A 21,239-nucleotide genomic window follows, 5' to 3' on the forward strand; every position below is an offset into this window, starting at 1 on the left:
TGGGGAAGTGCTTTGATCAAAATAGAAGGCTTGATTAAAAAATCAGCAAAATATGGGTCCAGGAACTGAGATGTCTGAGGGGTATGACCTGAACTAATGGAACATACGAGAAATGGGGTTGATGTTTGTGACATGTAACGGCTTATTTGTCTTCCAGTCAATCAGGCTAGACCTGGTTGACCTTGTGGCTAGTTACCTAAGAGAGGATGTCTATACAAAGATAGTAAAAATTAGGGAGAGAGTATGAATTACTCTGCCTCACTCTGAAGAATTCATCCTGAAGACTGAACAGATTTTGGCAACACCCCTTAAGTTAAGCTCTTGTACCCTCTAAGTCCAACAGCCAGAAGAGGCTCAGGTGATGAAGACTATGTCCAAAAGAAGAGAGGTGTGGGAACATGATTATGTGGCAAGCCATGACCGGGGGCCTCAGAAAACAATTCTATGAGACAGCCACTACGTTTACATGCAGTCAATATTCAGGTTATGGTCAATATTTCGGTTTCTGAAACATTCGGAATAACCTGTTTACATGCGTGAGCAAACAGGGGTAATCAATTGGGATATCCCGATCAAAACAGCGACGCACAGACAACGTGTCGACGCACAGAGAATGTCATGACGCAATGCGCATCATTTCAGCTTCTTCTTCCTGTATCCAAAAACAACAACAACAACAGCATCAGCAGAATGGATAATGAACAGCCCGGGCCGGTACTGACCCACCACCAGTACTTGACACTATTCTGTCTCACTTTCTTCATTAATGGAAGGTGAGAATGTGAAGAAATAGGAAATGGAGCCGGAGCTGTGCCATCCATATCCATGCTACCTGCACTCAAAAGACCAAGATTCCTTGCGAATAGAACATGCACAGAACACAAATGTTCCATTCAATGGGGATATTCTGATAGGTGTATACATGACCAAAAATTCAGGTTAGAAAAGGAGTAACCCAGGGGCATATTCCATCCATCCATTTTCTATACCACCTATCCCTTTCGGGGTTGCGGGGGGGCTGGAGCCTATCCCCGCTGTCAACAGGCGAGAGGCGGGGTACAACCTGAACCGGTCGCCAGTCGATTGCAGGGCAACACACAAGACAAACAACCATTCACACTCACACCTAGGGGCAATTTTACAGTCACCAATTAACCTGATGAGCATGTTTTTGGTCTGTGGGAGGAAGCCAGAGTACCCGGAGAGAACCCACGCATGCACGGGAAGAACATGCAAACTTCACACAGAAAAGCCGGGGATCGAACCGGCGACCTCCATGCTGTGAGGAACACGCACTACCTGCTGCTCCACCGTGCTGCCCAATGAGCATATTCCGGTTTTTCAAAAGTGTTATTGGTGTTTACATGGCCGTGCGCAACCGGGTTATTGCTGATATTCCGGTTATGAAAGGGTTACTTGACTGTGCTTGTAAACGTAGTGAGTGACTATGGGGGAAGGACACCAAGGCCCAGAGGATGAGAGCCAGGCTGAAAGCAGAAGAGGATCTGGCCCACAGCCAGTGAGAGACATATCATCCCTGACCAGCTATAGCCATCTCTTGAAGATTGAAGATTGCCCTCAGGAATGAGTTTTAAGTGGATGCACCATGATGCTCACATGGAGAGAGACTGAAGGAAATAAGTGGTGGCTCTTCATTGCTTCAACAATGAGTTACAGCACAAAAGAAAAAGAAAGGAAGGGCCCGTCTAGAGGCTGCATACCTCAAGCTGAGTTTGACTAGTTTGTCGTTGGCAGAGAAGGTGAAACTCATTGAGACTAAATTAACCCTTGGTACAACACAGGAGCCACTGTGTCCACAACCTGTCGCCACATTTGACCTTGATGCGTAAGAAAATCACCACAAGTAGGTTGGAACATAAATGGTTGTCACTCTTCCACGTCAGAGATGATGATCTTGGGATATCTTGAATGGCTTTATGTTGCAAAACACACAGAAACGTTAACCAAAAGGTGTTTCCCTGCTCCATCAATGTACAGTCAGCTTTCCAACAAGAAAGAAACCTGTGGGTTCCTGGAGAACCTCGCTTTAAAGGTAATTCACATTTCTGATCCCAGAACATGTAGGAGAATGTGACTGGCAATCTATGAAGTGAAAAGACTGGCCTAGATGGAAGAATGTCGTCAATGGAACCTACGGTAAAGAAATTTACTGTCAAAAAAATGTTAAAAACAAACAAAAAAAGGTACAAATAAAAGAAGAGCTGGCCTATAACTACCATTATTCATTTCCTAAACAGTGTCATGATCGAACATGTTTTCATTTAAATGTGCCATAAGTAAAACATAAACAGTAAGACATTAAATATTATGACAGAAAAACAAGAGAGAAAACAAAAAAATGAATAAGACAAAAGACAAAAGGAAAAAAAAAAATCATGTTATTTCATTGTGCAAAGCAAACTATGCTGTCATTAAGTCTACATGTCCGTGTGCATTAAGACATGCTGATCTGCATGGAGGGCAGTGTATGACAATGACAATGAGGGCTGAGCTGTTCTATATAACGAAAGGATAATAATAATTTAAAAAAAGAAATGAGCCAGGACAGTAAAGATAAAAACAAATATCATTATTTCCACAATCATTTGAATTGATGCCACCTGATACCAAAGAAAGGCCCACCACACTGTGACAGTCCAGCAGATCTGTTACTGTCCCAAAATTTAAAAAAAAAAAAAAAAGTGAATATACACCATTTACAGTGTTTACACACGGGACAAAAAAAGGGACCATCATTCCTCAGACACGTTGCCATTACCAAAAGCAGTGATTTTTTCCCCCAAGGATATATATTCTATACTGTATATTCTAAGAGGACTCTGGTCCAGTGAAATGTGAGATTTTTGATTTCCAGTTCAGAAGAATTGTTTTTGAATTTCTGAAAGTGTCTTTAGCAGACGGGGCAGTGAGGACTGGTGAGACGCTGCAGTCCAGAATGGAAGACAGTCTGCTGGTCAGCTGGTTAGTAAGTAAGTAAGTTATAAGTGATGTTAACTTTTGTCTTGATCACAGATTTGAATTGGAGCTATTCCAGAACTCCATATGTCTGTATGTGGCCCCTGAAGTCTGGGAACTGATTATTAATGAAGGTGTGTGACACCATTTAGTGCCTGTGTGTAACAGTGAGGAGGAGTGCTGCTGGTTAGAGATCAGCCTGTGTCAAACAGGAGTGTTTTTGCATGCTGTTGGATATCTTAATGACTTCATGCTGTCAGAGGTGAGGAGAGAGTTTTTCTTTCTTTATGAATCTGCAGAGTGAAATGAGTGTTTCCTGGGCTTCTATACTTGCATAAGATGTGAATATTAGAATATAGTGCACAGTGAACCACACATTTCAGGATAGAAAATCATCCTTTTTTTTTATTAAACTCCCTGTATGTTATACTTTCCAGTGAGTTTGACCTCACCGTACATTAAAAAGGACAACACTGAAAATGATTTGTACCTGACAGAGTATGTTGTTGTGAGACAGTGGCAATGTAGAAACAGACTGTGACAGTTAGTGGTGCAGACTAGAAACACTAAATGCAGCTTGTACATTTTGAGACATGTTTTGGCAGCGCCTCTCATCGCTGAGGCTGAGATTTCCATATCGCCTTCATTAAGTTAGGATTCTGCAGGGCTCAACAGCTCTGGGGGTTTGTTACCAGAAGACAACACTCTGAAGTGTTTGGACTCCTGATATCACAGTTTGTACCACCACCAACAGGCAGAGACTGTATCAGGTTAAAATGAAAACTTCCTGTTTCACAGTTTGTTGAAATGAAGTCACTTGAGTTGCTGAAGCTGCACCTGAAAACAAACCAAATGCATCTTTCCTCACAAAGTGTGATGCAAAGTAACACATGTAGACACACGAGTCACTCGAGCTACAGAAAGTCTCCATTTCGTGTTAACATTTCTGATTCCAGTGAAGGAAAACTGAACCATCATCAGAATTTTTCCCTGATGTGTCTGAGGGGATCAAAAGCAGAAGGTTGTGGGTATTGTCTGTCTGTGTCTGCGTGTGGTCGAAAGTGGATCAAGGAAGAACTCTTTGCTGCTGTATTGGGGAAATACAGTATATACACATGTACATGTAGGAAAATAACTTCTTGTATCAGTCCATCTCTGCCCAACACCTTCTTGCACAGCCTTTTTTTATATACAATATATTACACATAATGAATCTACATACTTTACATGACTTTTCACACAGGAGGACACGTGTCATTGAGAAGGAATCCTCTCCATCAGTCTGTGCACAGTCCAGTATCCTGATAATCCTTCATGAAGGTTTACACAGTCTGCATATAATTAACCTTTGAGGCATTGCAAAAAGATAACAAAACATTTGAAATCTTTTTTTTTCTTTCTTGCATTTGATGTATAAAACCATGATGTCTGGACACAAATCAGTCTTCACAGCATAGTTTACCTGCTTTCATTCAACCTCAGGCCACCTTCCTGCAGCACCTGTACAAAGATATTTAGCCTCCCTCCTTGCTGGCATTAATGTTACGGACAATAGATGTCACCAGTAGCTCAGAGAGTTTATGAGTTCACATATTTAGACTTTTCTGCCCTCTGGATTAGAGTTTCTTCTGCTTTCAGTCCGCTCTGTGGATGCAGTACCACGGTGTGCTGCGTGGTGGCGCTGCGTGTGGAACTTCAGGTGCAGGGGGAGGAACAAGAGGGGGAGCATGGCGCGGGGCTCGGGATGGGAGAGGGAACTGATTTGGGTGATGGACTTGGATGACAGCTCCCAAGCTCTGTTTCTTCCTCTTCTCTGGCCCCTCCTCGACCTTTTCCTCCTCCTCCTCCTCCTCCTCCTCCTCCTCCTCCTCCTCCTCCTCCTCCTCCTTTCCCTCCCCCAGCACCGTGTCCCTCCAGTCCCTCAGAGTTCTCCAGCATTTCCTGGATGAGAGGAGGCATGGAGCCAGGTATCTCCATCTTCAGTGTGATTACTCGCTCGGCTCCTGTCAGATGGAGGTGGAGGGAGAAAATTCAGGGTATCAAAAAAAATTAACAGATGAAAACAGTTTTGCAAAGACAAACTTGTCGATAAGACATGACTCAATATCCTGTTGTGTCTCTTTCGTTACAGTAAACCTACATGCTTCCAGATGACTGGATTTAAAATCTTAATGAATAAAATTACTCCTCAGCTTGTGGATTTAAAAAATCTTAGCTTAATTGTGCTATGTACAGTATTCATGTGAGTGATGGGATTGTCGCTGTGAGCTCTGATGAACCTCCACACACTCGATTATCGGGCACATGGGCACTGAGGTAATTATCAGAAATATGTCACACATCAGGCACTTGTCTGCTAAATACCTCCAGTATGAGTGCTGGGACTCACCACACCAACATCGCTCATGTATAAGCACAAGCCCTCTGTGCCTGTAGCCCCACCTGAGTAGATTATCACCAGCTGCCACTGGTGTGTGTGTGTGTGTGTGTGTGTGTGTGTGTGTGTGTGTGTGTGTGTGTGCGTGTGTGTGTGTGTGTGTGTGTGTGTGTGTGTCTCACCCTTCACACTGATGCTCCTGAGGTCTGTAATCTTCATCAGTATCTTGGGGAACATACAGGGTTTATCAGGCCTCCTCCTCCTCACATAGATCTATGCACACACAAGACATAGAGGAAAAGTAGATGAAAATGTATATACGTGTGTATGTGTGTGTGTGTGCGCGCGTGTATACAATATACTGTATATATACGGTAAAGCAGCTGTTAAAATCATATTCCTTCTTTAATGCATTCACCGATGATGTTGTTTTGGGCACCTTTATACGTTCGTCTGATGGATTTCTATATTAAATTCCAATGTTTTTGTTAATAATGATTGATTAGTGTGTTTTATTGGACGATCCACCTTTATTTTACTTGTTTAATTCCTCCCTCACAGTCCATCTATGGCTGCCACATCACTGCTTAATAAAAATGCAGTGGGGGAAACATGGAAATGGATTCGAAAGTATGCGTACAGTACGAGAAGTATTTCTGAATCCCTTTATTGACCGGCATCGGCTGGCAGCTGGCAGCCCACCGCTCCTGGTCTGCCGCGGAGGAACGACGGACCGAGGACGGGTCAAATGCGGAAATATAATTTCACGAGAAGCATGGCGTGTAGTGTAACTCAGTTGTGTGACGTGATAAATAAAGTACGTTTCTTCTTCTTCTTCTTCTTTAATCCCATGCAGACACCAAAACCAACAATGAATTAATCTACAAACAAGTATTGTTTATGCGTGTATCCAAAGTCTGCTGTATGTTCCTCCTCTGTGTCGTAGAGCTCCATTGTCGTCCAAAAGCTATCCAAAACCCATCAGTGAGCCACACTGTTGCATTGCGTGACATGTTCCTTCATCATTATGAACACGCACACTGTAGTTTATTTTAACTCAATCCCACTTACACCATCCTGCTGCCCCAAATACTCACTGAAGCCAAAAAAAATGGATTAATCTGCCACTGAAAACAGTCCCCAACAAATGCACTATTTCCTCCTGTTTGAGTGACGTTTGTCGAAAACCACAATGACCAGCTGGTCATTTTAAAAAATGGAAGCAGACACTGTAATCTGTTTCTAAAGATTCTTCAGGGTATGGAAGTGACAATGTACTGAGACACTGGCACACTCTTGGTCTGAGTTGTCTCATGGGACTCAGTTCCATGCTTTTTTCACAGCTTTTTTTTTTTTTTTTTGGTGAAAGTTCGAATCTCTGCTTTGGAATTGCAGGGTGCTTCCACCTGAATAGAAGTGCAATGTGAAAAACAAATAACAACATAGTACTGTAACAATAATTAGATGTCAAACCTTCAAGGCTTCGACAATCGGCTCTTGAAGGACATCCACCTTCTCTGACTCCTCCAGGTCCTGACGGTCTGCACAATCACACAAAACATGCAACAAGCTGTATCACGTGTTTCCTCAAATAACTTTTTTCTTTGATTTCCTTGATTGATTATTTGATTGATTATTCAAGTTCATATTCCAGGGAAATCTAGCAGTACCTCCACAGAGCAGGCAGATAGCACTGAGCAATCCCGTCTCTGCATCGTCCATCTCCAGTGGAAGCAGCTGGCTGGCGAAGGAGAACACCAGGTCTGTGAGAGGTCCGAACCCGGCGTTGTGCATCTGGGTGCGGTTCAGAGTTAAACCGTCAGAGAAGGTCATGGTGTCCTGGTCTGGGGTGTAGCGGGTGCAGATCCTGAGGATCTAGGAAAAGGGGATGGAGTGGCCGAAAAGCAGAAGGAAACAACACGTGATTAATCCTTTTACAGAAGACAACTTTCTGCTGTGCCACAGGTTGAGGCACTGTTTGGTGTAACTTGCACTGAGTGTAAGAAAAGAGATAAGCACACCAGTATGTCGAGGCAGGCAGCTTTGAGCAGGGTGATCTGGTCAGCGATGGTTAACGTCGTGAAGCCGGGCAGCTGCTTGGCGAACTCCACAGTCTTAATGATGCATTTAGTGGACAGTTCACTGAACTTGTCCCACAGACTGACATCCAGAGAGACGCGGTGCTCGGAGCTGTTGCTCTGCAGACACACACAGACAGTTGTTCCAGTAAGCTGAAGACACCTTTATAACATTGACTATACCTGGATGCTTTTAGTTAGGAGGTATTTATTTGTTCTATATTTTTGGATTAAAATGTGCTTGTCTGTGGTGTGTGTGTACCGTGGTGTATTTTCCCAGCTGACAAAGGGAAGGAAATGTGTCCTGATGGGCCCGGCGAACGCGTTCTATCATCTGCTCTGTGTCTGCTGACAGGACGTAGACCTCTGGCTCCCCCTGCCTCTTCTCCTCCTTCTTCTTCTTCATTCTGTCATTTCGCACCACTGACGGTGAAAGAAGACAAGTGATTTTAGCTCAATAGTTTAAGCAGCAATTACATTTTACTATTTTGGCACTGAACATCTTCAATCAAGGACAAGGAGGCTGCTCCTTCAAAGTTCTCTTGCCAGAGTGAAGAAGAAATAACAGAGTGTTTTGAAATCTTTTGTGTGCTTTTGTGTAAATCCAAGAGCAGTCCTCTCTCGTCTTCTAGACTGAACCTTCATGTCACCACTTATAGAGACACTTTGCCAGTTATACACACAAATGTCAGTTTACGTGTCATTGAAAGTACTATGCAGCTTGTCAAAACAGTTGGGATGAAACGTGAGTCTGTCTTTATGCCTGTACCATCATTAAGTGTCTCTGCTGAGCACTGCAACCCTTTCAACCACTTCTGGCCGTCTCTCGACTGCAATTGAGGATGGCTGGCAGTCAAATTCTGCTGACTGCATTGCATCAGCATGTCTGTAGCACACATCAGACACACTGCATAGACAGATGTGTGTCAGTCTAAGGAGGGAATTTGAACAGCAACTGAACAACAGGGTTCATCTGAGTTTTCATCATGAATGGTCGAGGCCTGTGATTGGCTTAGGAGAGGCTTTGACCAGACTGGGAGAAACAACTGTCATGAAAAGACTATACCTTTAGAACAGAAAGCCTGAATTACAAATTCACAATTGAAACACACTGACATTAAACCAGACAGGGAGGGTCCATTGAAAAGAGGTCCTTAGACATGAAAATTGCAGTTCTTTTAAAGCTTTGGGGCTACATTTCGACCTATGGTACGTTAATTTGAACATTCCTCTTGTAATCCAGAAAGCATGTGAAGGCATAACTGTAAATGTCTGGAAAAAGCAGATGTTAAAGTGATACAAGAGACTGGTTAGCTGGCGCTTGTATGAGGCATGTATTTACTAAGAAACACCACCAGAGGGAGACAAATATCAAGGTCAAAATACATCACTGTGCTGCTGAAAAAGTTCACTTTCCTTGAAGTGTATTACTTCTCCTTCCAAAGTGTGTGTGTATATATATGTGTGTGTGTGTGTGTGTGTGTGTGTGTGTGTGTGTGTGTGTGTGTGTGTGTGTGTGTGTGTGTATTATTGACTACAAAGCTCTTTAAAACATTACCAAACATTAGCCCTTCCTTGCTCATCCTTGTCTGCACTTAACTCCATCCACACACAGAGTGGAACTGAATCTAATAAAGTGTACTCACACTCCTTGGACATGCCAACTTCGAGGCACTTCTGCAGTCGACAGGACTGACACCGGTTCCTCGTCACCTTGTTTATGACACAGACTTTGTCCCTGTGACATGTGTACACCATGTTCTTCTGGATGCTCCTCCGAAAGAAACCCTGACACAGAGGAATGGAGGCAATGACTGAGGGCCAGAAGCAGGGAGACAGAATACAACACAGCACTTTCAACATTTGAAGTTGTTGTTTTTTTTGTAAACCTCCAACCAAAACAGGGACGACCTCAGTATTAAAACCAAAACTGCACAATCCACAACTATCATCACTATTGCACTTGACGAGTGTGTTATCCATTGTTAAGCTGACCTCCCAGCTGGTGGGAGGTTAGTACATGGTCTAACAGGACATGAGCTTGACCATAAGCACACAGAAACCCCCACACAAATATCAAAGTGTACACTAATTGCACGCACAGATTCTGTGTGTGTGTGTGTGTGTGTGTGTGTGTGTGTGTGTGTGTGTGTGTGTGTGTGTGTGTGTGTGTGTGTGTGTGTGTGTGTGTGTGAAGGATTAGGTGAAGTAAAGAGGCTTACAGATCCTACGGGAGGTGCAAAGGTCGTGACCTCTTCGCTGCCATATTATGCAAATACTCCACAATCTCGTGTGACTATTTTTAATTCAGCTTTTTTTTTTAGCTGTAGCCTGCATCTGTTTACATAAATGTCCTAGTTATCCCGAATGAGTGTTGCGGTGCATGTTTTTTTTTTTGTGTGTGTGTGTGTGTGTGTGTGTGTGTGTGTGTGTGTGTGTGTGTGTGTGTGTTGTGTCAGGATAAGTTTTGTTCACGCATATGTTTAGGTGCCTACCTTGCAACCCTCGCAGGCGCTGACTCCATAGTGGTATCCTGAAGATTTGTCCTGACACACAAAGCAGGGCTTGTAGATGCGAGGTGGAGGTGGAGGTGATGGGGGGCTGGGGACGAGCAGGTCCTCTCCTGAACTCGTGCTTTCAGTCTCTACAGCTGCAGGAGGAGACAGAGGGAGGAAAATTGCAGAGATTTAATAAAACCAGACAAAAAATGTGTTTTTATCAAGATGTCAATATCTCTCTGCACTTGAGCAGCAGTAAGACAATTCAAGTGGTATTTATTTATTGGAAGTGAGTGCACCAATTTGTGCTTCTGCACCAAATGTTTGAGGTGAAAGACTGGAGAAGAGTCGAGTCAGATGAGTGGATACCGGTGACCGGTAAGCGAGCTGAAGGCTAACATTTAGCTCCTTTGTAAACGTGTACTGTAAAACCAAAGTCTTTGCACAAGTAGCCAAAGGAGCCGATGACCAAAACCAAATTAGTTGAGGATTTGGGCCACAGTTTGATATGATGAACACTGACGCTGACACGACTAATAGGAGATTTTTGGAAATGATGTTTTTTAATATATGCTAATCAATAGTTTAATACAGAGTTAGATGATAAGATTGATACCACTCTCATGTCTGCATGTAAAATATGACATATGATGAAATATGTCACCATGACAATGATGTCAATGATAGGGACATAAGCAAAAGTGAAACCACATTCATTTGGGGACAGGATAGCTGTGAAAGATCTGCAGCTACAGTGCATATTCAACGGCACTTTATTGATCAATCGAAAATTTATTTTAAAAACTTCAGAACACATTGTAGCCTATTCATAACATGAGGTATCTCAGTCGTCCTCAACTAGATTTGTAAAAGTAGACACTGTGGGGTGTGTACCATCAAATTAAAAAATATTTCGATGATGGGATCCTCACAGTCTGTGGGCTCAGACTGTCCATGATAAAGTCATTACTAGTAAAAACCCACTGTCAGGCTGATGTATGATTCCATAATTCATCTTAAATTGTGCATTTATACATTTCTGCTTTGACTGCCACTTGACATTTAATTAAGTTAGTGCCAAACCAGGTACAACATAAATAACAATTGTGGGAAGGCACTGAATAGCATCTGTTGAACAAAGCACTAAACAGACCATGTATTTGCCTCACATAGACATTATCCAATCCAATATAAACTCCAATCCAATCTTTTAATAGGTTGGTTGTGGTGAAAACCAGTGGTTAGGATCTGGTGGGTCTGGTCTTGGTGTGAACTACAGTCTTCTTGCCTGCTGCACTGAAATTCTTCACTTACTATAGAAAAATGTACTTTGTTAGATTTAGGTGATGCTTTATTGTTCGCCTCATTTGCTCTGACTGAATAAAGCTCACGACAGGCTGTGGTCTGCTTTGTTATGATGTCAGTTCATTAAAGATGCCGAGTGAGAGCCTCCACGATGGGTTTTGGTTGACAAAGAAAATAGCAGCAGTGCTGTTTGGACGTACTTCACATTTGAGGCAAATGAACAAGGAAAGGTGAAGGATGCAAAGGAGCCCATACGCAGATGATGCCACAGAGCAATGCTAACAAAAGGTCCTAACACAACAAATGTAGCAAAGCACCTGAAGGACAAAAAACAACTTCCAGAAGGAATGTGGAGAGGTTGGTGACAGCACCCATTTCAGCATCGCTGAAGCATTAAACAAGATGACCCAGTAAATTGTTTTTGAAGTGTGTTGTTATGTTCTTGGCTCAGCAGCCATTTGTAATTGATGTTCATCGATGGTCAGAGGTACCTTAACTTAGATGCTGCTGTGCTTTAACATGTTCGATTGAGCCCACGTAGGAATAGAGCAGGTGACTGTCCAGAGAATTCAAGCAAGAGGACAAGTTGATGTTTCTATCATGCCTCTGTCTCAAAACCGCAAGGACACAACATCTTTCCAGTAAATGGCTTTCCACTCTATCACTGCTACTGTGGATACGTCCAAATATATGCAGTGTGATATAACACAAAAACAGTCATTACCATTGAGTGCTCCTACTATTCCTGCATGTTGTACCCATGTGCCACCCCTCACCCAAACCAAACAGAGTGTTTCCAGTAGGCAGGAACATGTGTGACATGGACAATTTCCTGTTGTGTGCTACATGTGTGGTGTGGACATTGTCCGGACCTGATTTTTGTGGCAGTCTGATTTTAGATACCAGGACCATGCACAACTCCTCTGCCTCTCCCTCTCTCATTCAGCCTCTGTTAACCTCTAACCTAACACACTTACACACATGCACATGCATGCGCACACACACACACACACACACACACACACACACACACACACACACACACACACACACACACACACACACACACACACACACACACACACACACACACACACACACACACACACACACACACACACACACACACTTCTCCCCTCCCCCTACTTTAGTAGCCATACCAGACATTCCACTATGGAGGAGACTCAACTCCCCTCTGCTGGTCTGCTGTGTTTACACAGAGAGAGAGGGAGACAGAGACACAGAGAAATTAAGAGCTCCTCCTGCTCTTCAGCCATCATACATCTCTCCATATCCCCCTCTCTTCATCCCTCCTCTATTTGTCTTTGCTCTTTTCTCACAGATATATCAGCCAACAGATCCCTTCTTTACTGTCTGACCTCTTTCCAGATTCTCTTATGTCCAAGTGTCTCACTCTGTTTTCATCTGTGTGTTTGTTAATCTCTTCCTATTGCCTCCCACTTCTGCTTTAGTGTGCAAGACATGCACAGACAGCAAAGCCCTCAAAAAAAGCAAAGCTTGTTGCCGTAGGTTTCGATTCTGAGAAAGACTTTCTTTTTTTTGCTGAGACGAGGGACACATTATTTGTAAGAAATGTATATTGATGACTTTAAAATGTGACTCAGGAGGAGGACATTCACCCATTTTAATCAGACAGTAGTGTTTATATAAATTCATCTCATTAATGAAAAATGAAATGACCCAATATTTTGTAAATCTACAGTCATTTGGTGAAATTATGGTATTGAAAACATTTTTAATGAAAGGCCAATTTTAGCAAGTCTGGACATTCACGAGACACGAGTACCACTGTTACATGATTTAGTGTTAATAAAAAATAACAACCCCTATTTCAAAACTGTTCAGAGTTTGTGTAAAATCTTAATAAAACAGAATGCGATCATTTGCTAATCCTTTTTGACATATACTCAATTGAAAACAGCACAAAGACAATATATTTAACATTTGGCCTCATCAACTTCATTGATTTTTGTAAATATCTGCTTATTCTGAATTTAATGCAGCAACACGTTTCAAACAAGGAACAGGAGCAACTAAAGGCTGGGAAAGATGTGGAATGCTCCAAAAACACCTGTTTGGATCATTCCACAGGTAAACAGGTTGATTGGTAACAGGTCATAGTATCATGATTGGGTATGAAAGGGGCATCCTGGAAAGGCTCAGTCGTTCAAGTGAGGATGGAGCGAGGTTCACCACTTTGTGAACACATGATTGTATAAAGGAGATTAATACACAAGCTCAGGAACACTTTGTAAAACTTGTTGGCAAACACAGTTTGTTTGCAAATGATTTCACTCGTTGCAACGTCCCAACTTTTTTGGAATCAGGGTTGGACAATAAATACATCTAACTCATTAAATTTTGTAGCATTAAAACTGCCACATTTGACCACTGTTTTGGCTTAACGAACAACACAATATAGACGAAATAAAAACATTATGAGGACACCTGCAGCCGTTTCATGTTTGTTGAGTGGGTGGCAAACAAACGAGACATATTCACTGCAGAAAGAAGAGGAACAGTATAAGTCTCATGTCGATGTTAGCCAGACATATTTGCCTACATTAATTATTCACTTGGGGTTTACTTTGGCATGGGCAATAAATAATGCATAATGTTAAAACCTTTCAAAGTCGGGGCTTTTTTTGGTTGTGGGCAGGGCATCCTATCAGGGTCCTCAGGTCAGTTTGGCTGAAATCCAGTAGTGACTTTATTAAATGCTAGGCTAAGCAGTTTTCCAAATCTGATGTAAAATACTGTTAAAGGGTCTCCCCAGGCGGTCATGGCTTTATGCCAGCCAACAGTTTGTGAAAAGAGAGCATGCTCTGTCAGCATAGAAACCAGCCTCTAATCACAGCACTGAATTGTTCTCCCTGGACATTAAGTTCTTGAAGATGATTTTTATAGACACAATGTTAAGGCCCACAGAAAGCCATCATCACTGCTAATCATTTTCTCCTCATGTAAATCCAAAATCAAACTAGTAAGTGCATGCACAGTCTGGAACCATTCTTGGACAAACACCTTTGATTAGCCCCTGTTCCACATTCACCTTCACGTAGGGGTGGACAATATGCATACAATCCTTCACCACGGTATATGTCATTTTGTCACATTAATAGTAATATATAAAGCAGGTAGATTTAAAAAGAAATTTCAAGTCTGTGGCTAAAAAAACATGCTTTCACTGTGCAGTTCACACTCTGATTAAATGAGCTGCTTTTCCATCAGTAAATCAGGATGGGTGAGGGGCTTTTAAATCATGATCTTACAATGGTAGAGGGCACAATAGTCAGTGTCAGCCATCAGCGAGGATCACTGGCCCAACCCTAACATGTACGCCTTTTGACTAATCAAATTAAGTAATACCTGACAAATCAACGTATTTCATCACACTGATGCAACAATCCTGTAAATCCAACATTGCCAAAAAGCAGTGACTGCTTACTGATTTGCTCACACTGGTCTAATGAAGTACGCAGTCTGTATTATCAAGACAGGTAATGATATATCAGGTTTATGGCAGACCTCTTCACTCTCTTTCTTCCAATTAGTCATTTGACAGACGCTTTTTATTCAAAGCCATGTACATAATACATAATTCACACAGCAATGGCACAGCAGTATGTTGCCCAAGGATACTTCGTTATGGGGACTGCAGAGGCCAGGAATTGAACCACTGACTGCCTGATTGGCAGACGACCGCTCTACCACCTACAGCTACAGCCTCCCCACAGTATACAAAACAGTCAGGTGGCAGCTTTTCTTTTTCTAACTGGCACAGATCACGCTTTCGCTGATTAAAATGCCAAATGTTGCTGTGACAGGTCATATCAGCAGTCACTAATTAATATTGATGCCGTAAGAAACACAATGACAAGCCAAAATGAAGCTGTCTGTACTCCATGATAATTTGTGAGGGTGGACACTCCACTCTCTTAAGTAGACTGTGTTTAAGTTCCCTCAACTCCAACAGAGTGATACAGCTTTTTCAGTAGAACTGTCAGCTGATTGCATCATGTCAGTTTCAGCTTATCAACTTAATAACTTTGAGCCAGGACCATTTAGATTTAGTACCTCTCAAAATTATCATCAAACGGTCAAATTTTCTATTATTAGTGTTCTGCAGTGCCCCAGCTTGTTTGGAATCAGGATTGAAGTGTTTGTGTACTGAGCATCTTTTACATAAACATTTCTCTCAGGATGAATTATCTCTATTATTTTCACGGCGTAGCTTGGGCGGCACTGAGCACCTGTGTCATTTATGTTAATATAAACATCAGATCGGATTCAGTATTGGCAAGAAATCAACAATGAAGGAGTGATCAGGGCCCAAAATAAAAAACCTGATTGTGACACTGTGACTGTGTGTGGTATATTAGAGAAAATGTGTTGGCCTAGCCAGCAAGTCACATAACAGGAAAATGCAAAGTACAGCAAAATATATCTAAACTTAAGCTCTGCAGAGATGTTGTATTGATGCTGCATTGAAGTTTTGAAGATCTACTCAGAATTAGAGATGGGTACAAATGAATAGCAGTCAACGCTAATGTTGTTCTCTTTCTTTTTCATCCTGCCTCTAATAAACTCAAAACATGTGAAGATACATCAGAGAAGATGTACAAAATACAAATACAAAGACGTGCCATCCCAGAGGACTCTAGAATGAAATGAATGAATTTATAACGAGCTTTCCACTGCCACTTTTTTTAGCATTTACCCAATGGCAGTGAAATCCAACATACACAAACATGGCAGATATTAAGACATCCACACAAACATCCACCTCCTCCCATTTTCACACACTCACACTCAGGTCAAACTTGGTCAGTATACCCCCACATTCCCAGACAAACTGTGACTGTGAGTGAATGTGTATGTGTGTACATGCGTCACTCTTTGTGTGTGTGTGTGTGTGTGTGTGTGTGTGTGTGTGTGTGTGTGTGTGTGTGTGTGTATTTCTCCAACAGCCAGAGAGAGAGAGGTCATTCAGTGCAGGAAGTGATGACTGGGCAGCTGACACAGGAAAGAAAGAGGCAGATAGAAGGAGAAATAAAGAGAGGGAGAGATGTAGGTCACTTCCCAATTGTCAGTGAGTCATTGCTCTGGATCACACCCAAACACACACACAGACACAGGCACAGGCACACACACACACACACACACACACACACAGACACAGGCACACACACACACACACACACACACACACACACACACACACACACAGGCACAGGCACACACACACACACACACACACACACACACACACACACACACACACACACACACAGAGTGAAGCACTATCCCCCAGCCACTGCTTAGATGTCGCTGGAGCAGAGGCTAAAAGTGTGTACAGCCTTTGACCTTTGAACCTGTTTGACGCTCTTCATTCCAATCATGCACAAGAAAACACACACACACACACACACACACACACACACACACACACACACACACACACACACACACACACACACACACACACACACTGAGGGCAATCCTCCCTGTCTTAACAACTTGAATTTATGAGCACTCCTGTCTTGCTTTTATACATCTCCCTTTCCCTGTTTCTCACCGCCGGACCAGAGTCCACTTCGCACCCTCTCTTTAGGACTTGTTGTGCAAGGACCGTGTCACAGTGACATCACCAAGTCATCACCCTCAGGTTACTGTCAGACTCTGACGCAGACTCTGTCATGTGGCGCTGGAGTGGGACGGCGCAGTCAACTAACAGCAAAGAGGCCCTGTGTTTGTGTGTTTATTTGTGTTGGTCTTGTGATAGATGGGCAACCTGTCCTCTGTGCACCATGATTCTTGGCCAGTGCATGCTGGGACTGGCAGTGGCCCCCACGATCCTGCATATGTTAAGCAGGTACGGAAAATGGCTGGAAGGAAAATATCTGTCTTACATCACAGATAGGTATCCAACCTCAATATTTGCAGTGACTGAAATGATCTCATAGCATCCAGCATTGAAAACTGTCAAATACTGAAAGCTGGCATTGAATGCCTGCTCTTGTTGACTCATTCATTCATGAGATAGCTCCTGACTTCAATCAGAATATTGCCACATTTAGTCTTTCATTTTATTTAGACACACTTCTTGTAAGGCTGCTTGTGATTTGACAAGGCTAGCTTCTTTCATTAAATAAAAAAAATGGATTTCGGATCAAAACATTTCTATTTCTCAAACCAAAACAAACAAAATGTATGGGTTTGGTAGCTGGGTATCATATTATATATAATGCATTGTGTATAATAAACTGAAACTTTACAATGATAATGAGCATTTTAGACTGGTGAAGCAAACACATGCTATAAGTATAAAATCCAGCAGATGGTCACTCCTCAAACTGCCAAAATATAAATAATTACACTCACTGGTGTTTTTAGTAGTTGTTTTAGCTGTTAGAAAAACAATAAGGATTATTACAAATGTTAGCATTTCTTTTTTCTCTTACTTCTTCTGTTTTCCTGCCTTCTCCGATTTTATTGCCTGGTTTAAAAATGCAGAATACTGTACTGCATCTGAGGGACACTGAAATAAACAAACGGAAAGCAAGATGTGCACAGCATCAATTTTCACCAGAAATGTCTTATAAACTAACTAAACTAACACTTACACAATCAGAAAAAGGAAGGTGCCATAAACACCTAAAACATCTCCACAAAGGGGCATTTTTGTGGTAAAATATGTAACGTAATTCCTAGTTTATTCAAGCAGAAGCACACAAAACAAGTGCCATATTGCGTGCAATAACATATCAGCACCATATAAAATGGTAAATAAGTGACAGAATCTGTGGCACATCCCCCTCTAGGGCTGCGACTAACTACCATTAAGGTGCTTAAGGTGATGGTTATTTTCTCAGTTATTTACTGAACTCTTTTCCATAAAGAAAACACTGTGAAAAAATACAGCTCTAAATTTGCTCAAGCCCAAGATGATGTCTTCGGCATCTTGTTCTGTGTGACCAACAGTCCATAACTCAAAGACAGTTTACTATCACAGCGGACAAAGAAAAGCAGAAAATCCTGCTGAAATCTACGCAATGTTTACAAATTTTAGATGAAAAAAAATGACTAATGGATTACTCAAAATATTTGCAGATTATTTTTCTTTTCTGTTTTTTTCTGCCAATCTGCTGATTAACAAGTCAACTAAATGTTTCTGCTTTAAACCATTCATACATTAAAATCCTGAGCAGTTCATGTTGACAAGCTGCAACCACTCGGAGCTCATTGAGAAGCACTGAGCCCGAGGTCAGGATGGGCCAGATTTGGTAAATGAATGCAGGCAGCTGCTGCTGACCTACTGAGGTCATTTGAGTCACTCCATTGAAAACATAAACACACCCCTCAAGCTGTATAACACACAGTGCAGAAACACAGCTATAGTGAATGGTGGAAGAAGGCTTAAATTCTCACCACAACATTAAACTGAAAGCTCTTTGAGAGCGCACAGCATGGGATGAACTGCAAAATTAAAAGTATGCCGAATCATGACAACAAATGCACTTAGCAAACTGCATCAGCAAACAGGAAGAGTCAAACCAACATCTTACATGAATGCAGTGCAGGATAAAGCCAAGTGACATGAAACCCAACACAATCCCCTTTGTAGCAGTTTGCTCTGGTGATCTACTTGCTTCAAAGTTAAAATCCTTTGCCATGAAGTTATGAGATTTTGTCCACACCTTTTGACAGAGCAGTCAAAGCTCATGTTTACAGAGAGCGTAAGTATGCACCAAAAGCAGCTAGTGCAGTACAAGTACATAAATGCTGCAAGGAACTAACAAAGAGTGTATGAAGGAAGCATACTGAGGAGCTAGTGAGGTAAAAGTGAATGCTGTGTGCCACAGTGGTGCGTTCATGTCCCATCTAGTTAATAAGAGGCTAAAAAGAGGCTGTGGGACACCTGATACTAGAAGAAGGGGCTGGCTTGTCCCAGTTGAAACCACTAAACTCGCATTCATCTTCCCAAGCTCATCACAAATATCAAAGCACAACCTTACCCTGCAGCAGTTATTTTGTTTACATGTCCAAAATAGAAAATCATTTTTCAATGGGACTCACAGTGGCTAGATCCGCTCCAGTGCCTGCCAGTCACCAGGGACCCTCCGAACGGTCGCTGGAGTCCTCCTACCCCGGACAGGAGTCCCTTCTCCGGCCCGAGCCCCGGGGGTTTGTGGTAGTAGTCCATGCTCAGAAAGGAGCCGGGACTGGGGCTGCTGGGGCCGGGGCTAAAACCCACAACATCCACGCTTTCGTACATCCCCGAGAGGCGGGAGTCGCGTTTGATCTCTTTGTACCAAACAGAGAGAGAAAAAAGATCAAAGCGTCCTGGACGGCGAAGAGGGAGAGAGGAAGGGAGGGAGGGAAGAGTTCACATCTTCATGACAGACTGAGGGGAGGGGAGAGAAGACATGACCAGTCCCGGTGACCTTTCAGCCCTTGGAGGAGCACAGGCGGTCCACTGTCTTTGTGTCCCGCTGTGTTTTTGTCGTTTTTTTGCACGACCGGAACCACTTCAGCCGACAAATTAAACGCCTTCCTACGCCCTAAATTGCCTTCTGTGTCGTCTTTTTTTTTTTACAGTCCAAATGCTACAAGTGCCACAGACTTCACCGCTTCACCGCTGCGCCGGCGGAGTTGCAGTCCCTCGTTACTTTGTAGCAGCGGACATTAAAACAACCGGACAACCGCGGAAAAGCAACACTGGAGCAAAACATATCAATACACGTTGTTTGTGTGTTATATTTTAAGAGTTTATGACCTCCAGCCCGTGTCTCTACGGGGTTACACGGGTCCAACGTCGCTATGGTTAGCAGTTTTTCCGCTGTATTTTTTCAGTAACGTTAGCTAAAATGAGATTATGTAATTGTCATATTGCTAATCCTTGTAAATTAGCCAACAGGCGAAGTGTCCCATTCCGTGTACCGACTACTCCTTAATGTCACAGCTCGTACTGTTTGTCCTTAAATCCACGCATGCAGCAAATGAATGTAGCCGTCACGGGAAAGTGAAAAGGTCCAGTCGGTGGAAAGGCTGCTGCTCCGCTCTCTCCGGCTCACAGAGTCCACGACAGCTCCGACACATTAACGCTGAATACGGGCTGTCACATATGACTTTGAACTTGTCGCTTTACGTCCAAGTAGCGAAATATCTAAAGGTTAAAGTGGCGGCGGTGAGGGAGGTCGAGCTATCCGAGGCAGTTTGGGCTTGAGCGCCTCTTGTTGCTGGTCGTTGAGGTCCAGCAGCCGCAGGCTTCAGGCAGCAGTGTCCTGTGGTAACCTCTGCTCTGTACCCGTCTCTCTCTCTCTCTCTCTCTCTCTCTCTCTCTCTCTCTCTCTCTCTCTTTCTGCTGGGGTCTCTCTGCTTTGATGAGTGACACCAGCTGCGCACGAGCTCCACCTACCTGCCCTGCGCGTGCCTCCAAAAGGCTTCCTGACTCCTTTCGAGAGGAGGCTGCTGACTGAGCTGCACAGCTCAGATAACCGCTGATATTTGTATATCTGTAATCACTTCAAGGAGTAATACTGTCATCAGTACTACCTGCTATCATTATCTCAATAGTATTTAAATTATTTAATGAATAATTCAATTATTATTACATAAGCCTACCTGTAAATGTACTTATGTACTTCCATACTTACAGTACCTGAATAGTACATGACTTTGTACATGTCATATAGTGCTGGGTTGTAAACTAAGTACATTTACTCATGTTCTCTACTAAATCAAGTACCTCAAGCTATGCTTATTTCCATTTTTTTTTTTTTAATTAACATGTGTACTGCCCTACATTTGACTGGGAAATATTGTATTTTTTAATCCACTCAGTTCATTCGACTAATTATTATTTTATAAAACTGACATTTTATATAGAAACTGAATCTTCAGCATATAAACAATTTTATATTGTTTCAGATTGAAATCAGATTGATTTTTTTAATTGCAGTAAATGCTTTTCTCTTTCAT

General features: G+C 42.5%; 2 protein-coding genes across 2 annotated transcripts in view; one reads left to right on the top strand and one right to left on the bottom strand.

Moving 5' to 3' along the window:
* Positions 1-21,239, top strand: part of LOC139343486 (SWI/SNF-related matrix-associated actin-dependent regulator of chromatin subfamily E member 1-like) — a 366,467-nt gene that overhangs the window by 52,213 nt on the left and 293,015 nt on the right. The gene's annotated exons all lie outside the window — the stretch shown is intronic.
* Positions 3,370-20,533, bottom strand: rarab (retinoic acid receptor, alpha b). Its single transcript, XM_070981204.1, is given in 10 exon segments — positions 3,370-4,866; positions 4,868-4,979; positions 5,536-5,626; positions 6,827-6,894; positions 7,024-7,228; positions 7,375-7,551; positions 7,694-7,854; positions 9,078-9,219; positions 9,927-10,081; positions 19,335-20,533. Coding segments are annotated over 10 exon segments (1,566 nt in total). The 5' UTR covers positions 19,534-20,533; the 3' UTR covers positions 3,370-4,610.

This window comes from Chaetodon trifascialis, chromosome 15, assembly GCF_039877785.1.
Source record: "Chaetodon trifascialis isolate fChaTrf1 chromosome 15, fChaTrf1.hap1, whole genome shotgun sequence".
Lineage (NCBI taxonomy): Eukaryota > Metazoa > Chordata > Actinopteri > Chaetodontiformes > Chaetodontidae > Chaetodon > Chaetodon trifascialis.